The following is an 8,457-nucleotide window of genomic DNA, read 5'->3' as shown; positions in this document are numbered from 1 at the left end:
GGAATATCATTGATAATTAATTTATTACATCACATTTTAAAATTGTAACAAAATTCTAACCTTTAAAAATAATTATTATTTCAAATAAACAAAAAATTAAAAATAGGACTGCAAAAAACCATTGCAAATTTGAAATGAAAAAAATTGAATAATTAAAAGTTGAAACAAAAAAAAAACCCCTCCCTTCCCCAATAAGTCAATAACCTTGGCGTTACATTTTCCCAACGTTTTATTTGCGCATTTTTATGACTGTAACCAGTAACACGTAAGCCTTTTTTCACCAAGTGGTATATCTCTACGTGATGTTATTTCCTGTCAAATATTTTATTTAAAATTAATTATATTTTAAAACTAAAAAAATCGAAAATTTTCCGGATGAATTTAAAATTTGTCAATTATTGCAAAATAAAATAATGTGATTATAAAAGAGAAAAAAAAAGAGAAAGACATGAATTTGTCAACAACTGATTAACTTTATGGTGTACTTATTAAGATAATCTAATCAATTTATTTCATAATTTAATTTTAATTTAAATATTTGATTTTGGATTTCAAATTTAAATCTATACCGTATGTTTACTATCATCATCAACGATGAAATATGTTTTCACTTTATGCTCAGCTAAATACTTCGAACGTTTTTCACCGTAACCTTCCTCAACTTGATAAATACCACCCAAACATTTTAAAGTTGCATCGGTTATATGAATACGTCTGAAATAGATCGATGAAGGTTTAAAGATCCGGTTAGTGCATTTATCGGAGAGTTGTATAAGTATTGGATACCGTTTTTACGAAAATATCAGATTGATTTCATAAACGGATTTAAGCATCAGTTAAAGATGTAATTTCCAACGCATTAGTTTAATTCTGTCCATTTATCGCTTTAAATTATTGATGATTCAAACCGTCCGATTTTGCTTTCTTTCATCTTTACTTTTCATCATTTTGATCTTTCATCAACTTTCATTGAATCGGAATGTTCGATTGATATCACGGATTTACCACGAGAGACTAATTTTGAACCCCATGAAATACTCCCCAAGGATAGATCGATTACTAAGAAAAGTTACCCGGGTAATCCACCGCTTTCCATATGATTTGCCAAAGTGACATCATCGCTCCATACATCAAATTGCCATTTTTTCAGGCCAAGTACACCGCAATGAGCTCGACCGGTATGAATGCCAACTCGCATGTCTACATTGACGCCGGTTACTTCCCGTACTAATCTATAAATAAGTAAAATATGAATAAATAAGTTACAATTTACAAATTCTTTATGAAATTATTGTAAGCATTATCAATTCCGGTATTCCGGCAATGATTCATTTTTGATATAAATTTGGAAGAAAATATTTTGATTGTCTTAGTTTATTAAGTATAAAATTATTATAATTTATAAATTAAACCGAATAGATTGATAACAGTTATCAAAAGTTTTCTCTTTTTTACGGAAGACTAAGTTTGAACTTCATTGTACTAAGACTGTGTCATGTCAGAATATGTCGTATCAACGATATATTATTAATTACTTCTTGTAAAAATCATTGCCAAATCAGACTAATCCATATTTATAATTAGTATTTAATTAAGTTAAAATGAATATGAATTCAAACAAAGTTGAAATAATTAATGAAAAAGATGAGGAAAAAAAAGAGGAAAACTTACTTAATTACTTCAATCATTTCTAATCCCATTTCAACTGCACATTGTGCATGATTTGCCTGATAATCCGGTAAACCGGAAACGCAATAGTAACAATCACCAAGAATTTTAATTCTCATACAATGATTACGGTATGCTAAATGATCAAAACGCGCAAAGAGATGATTTAGCAATTGCACCAATTCATCCGCGTTACATTCCGATGCCAAATTAGTAAAACCACAAATATCCGCAAAAAGTATGCTATAATTTTTAAGTGAACTTTAATAATTAATTTTAAACTTATCCAATAAATTAATCGATTAAAAATTTTTCTTTTAAAAATTACTAATTTTAAAATAAAAGATGCCCATTAATATTATATTTAGACAGAAAAAGAAAAATGCTAAAAGCTAGGTTTATTAAGAACGGTAAAAATTATTTATAATTCTCGATAAAAAGTAAAGCTACCAGGAATTCTCAGGGAATCTACCAAAATATTTTGGACCTTCTAAAGATCTTTTCATGTTATTATGAATTTTTCAAACATAATAGCATAGCATTTATTGGAAATTAAAGATTGTCATATTTTTGAGGGAGAATAAATTGATTAATATATTGAAAAACTTAAAACAATTTTATTATGCGAACAAATGTACTATTAGTATTTGATTTTTGTATTTTTAGTTCAATTAAAATTTTATATTCCTATCAAAATTGATATGTCATATTTTTTAATTCAAATTTTGCAATTTTCTTCATCAGATTCATTGCGACAATAAACTTGAATTTTAGAAAGAAATATTCCTTCTTTACCATCATATCATTGCTTCATTTATTGAAAGTACAGTGTGGGTCCTTTCATATTTAATGTATTAAGGAAAATTTCCGATTAAACAGGATATCATACCTGATAATATCATGTTTCCGTATATAAATTTTATGAAACATTGTTGCTGATTGTCCTTCTAAAGCTCTATCCTTCCGAACATCATTGGCAATATGTCGTGGAAGTACTGATAATAAAATATCTTCTTGTCTGATATTTTCCCGTAATAACAAAATTCGTCGTTCCACACATTTCCTGATAATTGAATAAAAAAAAAACCAATGTTTTTGTTTTTTTTCTTCTCCCGCTCTCTTATCCCCCCCCCATCGAAAGATTATTTGGGGAATTTGAATATTGTATTCATTGTTTTAGATTCTTATCTGTATTTATTTATCACCAAACTGATTAACTTGTATGTTAACATATTGATCAATCTATGTTGTCACCAAAGTAATAATTAAACCAATCAACTTATATGCCATCAAACTGATCAACCAAAGTAATAATCAAATAATCTAAACTAATCAGCTTATATGTCATCAAAATATTCGTCACAATAATCAACCTAATCAGTAACGAATAATGATGAAATTGAAATTAAAGGAAGAGAGGGGGAGAGGGAGAAAGAGAAGAAGAAAGAAAAAGAGAACCTTGTTTCATGAAAAGTTTTCCGTTGTATAATTTCGGTTGGATAGTAAACAAATAAGCCAATAAGATTCATTGTAATCAATAGGACTATTTCGGTTAATACCTGATTGAAAGAAAAAAAATCAATGAATAAAATGAAATTAAATTCAAAAAGGAATGAAAGGAAATTAAATTCGAAAAAAAGTAGAAATTATTTTAGCGTCATTTTTTGCAAAATTATTACATCAAAAGTTATTATATATATGAATGCTTTCTTCCTTTTCGTTTTAATTAAATAGAAAATTAAAAAAAAGAAAAACTTGTTATAGGGAATTTTACATTTATCAAAATTACTTTTTTTAATAACTTTGTCACCTGAATTGAAATCAGCAATTTTTCAAAAAGAAAAACAAATAAATATGCTGCTGAAAATTTTATTCAATGAATTTACTTTTTATCATTAAAATTGATAACAGAGAAGGCAGAAAATGTAAATTTTGTGAATTTCAATCATAAAGGTTAATTTTTGGTTCCAGTCTTAATCATCATATTGCCTAATTTAGTAAAATTTATCCGAAATCATTAAGTGATTAATTCGAAACTAATCCTTAAGTTCGAAATCAATGATATTTCTGATATCACCAAATCATATTTTGATTAAATAAATAAGATAAGCTATGCTACTAAATTAATTGTGTAGCAAAAATTTTTTAATTATATCACAAGTAAGTAACATGAATATTTTTTCAACTAATTGGAATTTGTAAAATTCGTTCTAGTTTAACCAAACCTACGATAGTAATAAAATTAATTGGCGAACATTTGTTATTGGTCAGTTCCTGGCGCAAATGTCTTATCCGATATTGTGAACACGATAAAGAAAGGAATTTCACTCATTATAAAATATTAACTAAGAAAAAATAAAGTATGAAAAGATAAAATTGAGTTTGACAAATTCTTTTGACTTCAAATTTCACCTAAATGAAAAGGTGATAGGTTTAAAATTTATCACATTACTGCTATAAATACGCATGTAATTCCAACCTTCCAAATATTTTTAAGCATTTTTTTTTGCCAAAGCCAAGAAAAATGTCTATTTAAATGAAAATGTTTAAAAATATTTCACAGATTTTAAAGACATTAAAATTTAAAATGCTTCTACAATTTAGTTTCATGGGAACTGAAATTATGAATATATTTTTGCAAATTTCTTTCATAAAATTTCGAATTTTAATTATTCTTTTTATGAAATTGTTTTGGAATAATTAACATTTGACAATGCTTTTGTTAAATTTATTTCATAAAAATTTCTAATTTAATTACTTTTTTATAATTAATCTTAGAAAGAAATTTTTAAAAAAATTTAATTATACCTTCCTTCCTTCTTTTTCCTTTTTAAATTCATTCTTATTTTGACCTTTTTATTCATTCATGCAATTTTAATTATTTCCAACAAGCATATCTTACCTCTTTCACATTTGTTAAATTCAAATAACAGATGATAATTGTTGTAGTGGTGATAAGCATAGCTGCTAATAGTGAATACACCAATTCAAATGGAAGTAATGCATAGCATAAGAATAGCATTAAAAGTGAAAAACAGAATAACTTAATTAATGGTGTAATAATTAATATTACAATGCTACAACCAACAATAATCCATGATAGTAGGAATGAATTTCGTCGTCGCCACAGTAATAATGCAGCAATGAATGCATCAACAAGAATTAATACGATAGCTACAGACCAAATATCAGAGAGTACTGTAACTATGGTTTCAATTATTGCTAAGCCAAGAAGACATGTTAAAGATGCCTGAAAGAGAAAAAAATTCCTTTTTTTTAACTTATAGGAATTTTTATACAGATTATAAATCATTCCTGACTAAAATTTCCAAAAAAAAAAGAGAAGAAAATATTTTAAAAAGGAAAATAATTTTGATATGTTAAATAATCAAATAGTCAAAAAATTTAAATTTTTCAATAACTTTAAATTGTAAATGAAATTTGGTCCCTTAAAAAGTTCTTTAGAAAAACGATATTAAAAATGCATTGCTAAAGATTTAATAAAGTGATACTGTCAATATTTACGTATTTTAAGTTACGATATGAATGGAATATTAGACAGAAAAGACTACCACAAATGCTATGCAAATTTATTGCTTAATTAATGGTTAATAATTAATTAATTATTGTAGCGAAGAACTGGGAAACAGCTAGAAATTTTCATATATAACTTTTTTTATTCCATGATGATTAAATGATAAGAGAACGATGAACAATTTTCTTTTTCTTTTTAACAGCCAGAATAGACAGTAGTTTATGGAACTGATTAGCATTATGAAAAAATATGAATTAATTAGCAAAAATCTGAATTTCGTTTAAATTTTTACTAATTAGTTAATAATTTTCTGCTTAATTTGGAATTATTTGAATTTAATATTAGTGACATTTAATTTTTCTTTCCTCTTCAAAACGGAAGAATAAATTTGATAAGATAAAAAGTAAAAAATGGCATAATCAATAAAATGATGCCAACAATACCTAACAAATAGACAACAATTGTAAACAATAGTGATAAGCATGTAAACAATGCATGATAAACAGATGCAATTCATCAACGAAACTGATAAATAGAATAGATAACTAAAGTTACGAACTAATTAAATAACCCTTGAGTTAAATTATTCGCGCATAATATTGTCGAAATTTAACCATCTACTCTTTAATTCCTTTTTTACTCCTTCTTCCCGTATGTCTGTGTAAGCTTATTTTTCAACCACGTTGCAAATTTTCGGGTAAATCTTTAACCTGTTGCAACTATATATTTGCGAAAATTTTTGGGTAAATTCTCACCTTCGACAATAAATGACAAATTTAATATAATGATTTCAATGATATCTGATAAATAAACAACAACTGTAAACAGTAGTGATAGGTAAGTAAACAATAGTTTTGTAAAAAAGATGAAATTTATCAGCAAAATTGATAAATGAAATAAAGTTGAGGATAATTTTACCATTTGAATGATTCCGTCAAATGATTGCATATTTCTCTGTTGCTACTGTGAATTTTTAACATTAAAAAAGACTTTAAAAATTTTTTCAAATCATTCATTGTCAAATTTTAACATCAGCATAACCTTTAACCCCAATAATATTGTTGCTTTCAAGTAATAAAAGGAAAAAACTTCTTACAATATTTGTTAGATAACAAAATAAAAAAAAGTATATATTTATATATATTTTCGATAAGACTTTAATTTGCGAAGAAAAAAAGGAAAGTTCAAATTATTTGCATTGTTTACTTGTTGGATAAAAATGAAGATTTTTTAATAAAAGGAAATAAAATTGAAATTAAAATGAAGAAATGAATAAAAAATAAAAATTTCAAAGACATAAATTTTCAAATTTCAAAGACAACGACAAACAAGCAGTATGATTATTTTCCAAAAATGTTTATATGAAATTAAATTTTAGGAAGAGAGAGGAAAAAAAACAGTGGTTAAATTTTCAAATATGGAATTATCGACTCGATTGGGTTGATAGTTTTTTATTTATACTCTTTTGTTTCTTTCAAATTCGTTTTTTTTAAAAAAAGTTTTTTTCGTTTTTTTTGCAAATTTTTCTGAAAAAAAATTTCTTTTTCGTTTTTTCTTTCAAAATTTTGTAGCATATTTGTTAATTATTTTTTGTTAAGTTTTAACAATTTGAATTTTAATTGCAAAATTTTCCTTTTTTTTGTCTTAAAAATTTCAATTTCACATCTTTTCTTTTTGTAATATTTCTTATAATTAACAATTTTCACTTTTTTCTTTTTAATATTTTTTTCTGTCATAAATGTGTCACATCCTTCAAATTTCATTCATTTCTTTTTTTTTGGAACTCAATTTTCCTTTTTATTTTTATCAAATGACAGTATAAGTCATACATTATTGAGGTGCTAAAGTCTGAAGGAATGTACTTACTAAGAGCAAGTAAGAGAGAAGAAAAAAGCAATTCTTTCATTTTCTTTTTGTCAAAAATTTCAAGTGTTGACGATGTGAACATGGAACGTTTTCGTTTTCTTTGCAAATATTTTAAATTAAATTTGGAAGTTAAAGTTTCATATTAATTTAAATTTCCATACTAACCAAAATTTCATCGCATTTTTCAACGATCTATTACTCTAGAGGTTAGAAAGAAGTGAGAAAAAATAAAGGGAAAAGAAAAATTGCTGTTGTCATGAAACTTAAGCAATGACATTTGACATTTATGAGAAGAAATTTAGCCAGTGACATTTAACATATATGAGAAATGGTTTAGCAATATGAAAAAATTGTGACTGCTAAATTTATGCAAAAAAAAGCTAAAATAAGTTTTAAAATTAAGATGAAAATAAAAAAGTCGCCGAAGATAATCATATTCAAAAAATTTTTGCTAATATAGTCAACTGTGATTATCATTTATCATGCACATGAAGTTAAAGTAAATGATTACTTGCCATGAGCATAAAGTTAATAAAGTAAATGACCACTTGTCACGTGTAAAAAGTTAAAATAAATGATTCTTATCACGCGCATAAGGTTAAAATAAATGATTGCTTATAACATATGCAAATTTCCGCATGTAATCTATAACAAACCTTTAAACGACCAGCATTCATATGTGTAAAATAAGCCTGATATACCGGATCTGAGCCACATGGATGATGTGAAATGGATGAGTTATTCTCTTCTAATGTTTCCATATCATCCAGAATCTCACTATTCTCGATATCTGTAAATTCGGATCATTGATTGATTGATTAACAACATCTTGGAAAATTCTCATATCACTTACTCATTTACTCATTTACTCACTTATTCATTTACCCACTTACTTATTTATACACTTAATCATTTATTTATTTTAATGAAGGAGCAAGTAAATGAGTAAATATTTGAATTATTTGGGTCGTTTTGAAAATGAAGCAAACAAATGTTTCTTCTTTTTTTTTTGTTTGAATAGCTTCTGGTATTTTTGATTTGTTCTTACTTCCACATTTAGTAATCTTTCATTTTAATTACAGTCTTCAAGTCTCATTGCATTTTTTTTTTGCTTCATATTATTGCTATATGCTTAAACGTAATAAAAGATAGAAAATATATGGAAAATAAATTGTTGCAATAATTCAATACTTATAATTAAATTTAAATTAACAAACCAATTTTGGAATCTGTAAGTGACTGCATCACCATACTATCTTTTCCATGCGACATTTTCGTTTCTTTTCTTTTCAACATCAAATATATATGTAAATACATATATATATATATATATATATATATATATATATATATATATATATATATATATATATATATATATATATATA

At 25.5% G+C, this 8,457-nt stretch overlaps 2 protein-coding genes across 2 annotated transcripts in view; both read right to left on the bottom strand.

Annotated features, from left to right (window-relative positions):
- The window catches only part of LOAG_17246 (CBR-ACY-4 protein), a gene marked incomplete at both ends in the record, with an annotated part of 4,937 nt that extends 1,740 nt beyond the window's left edge, over positions 1–3,197 (bottom strand). The window contains 5 exons of the mRNA XM_020449906.1: positions 570–714; positions 1,074–1,232; positions 1,672–1,911; positions 2,558–2,731; positions 3,127–3,197. Coding sequence (XP_020306515.1) covers positions 570–714; positions 1,074–1,232; positions 1,672–1,911; positions 2,558–2,731; positions 3,127–3,197 — 789 coding nt within the window. The remainder of the gene's footprint in view (positions 1–569; positions 715–1,073; positions 1,233–1,671; positions 1,912–2,557; positions 2,732–3,126) is intronic.
- Positions 3,198–7,653: 4,456 nt separating this feature from the next.
- Positions 7,654–8,346, bottom strand: LOAG_10490 (hypothetical protein; the record flags this gene model as incomplete). Its single annotated transcript, XM_003146014.2, has 2 exons — positions 8,287–8,346; positions 7,654–7,859 (listed from the first exon to the last, which is right to left on the bottom strand). The coding sequence occupies exons 1-2, from the start codon at positions 8,339–8,341 to the stop codon at positions 7,654–7,656; spliced, it is 261 nt and encodes an 86-aa protein (XP_003146062.1). The 5' UTR covers positions 8,342–8,346.
- Positions 8,347–8,457: the final 111 nt, after the last annotated feature.

Source organism: Loa loa (genome assembly GCF_000183805.2).
Source record: "Loa loa unplaced genomic scaffold supercont3.52, whole genome shotgun sequence".
Classification (NCBI taxonomy): domain Eukaryota; kingdom Metazoa; phylum Nematoda; class Chromadorea; order Rhabditida; family Onchocercidae; genus Loa; species Loa loa.
The sequence above is the reverse complement of the archived record's forward strand: the minus strand, read 5'-3'. Positions and strand labels throughout refer to the sequence as shown.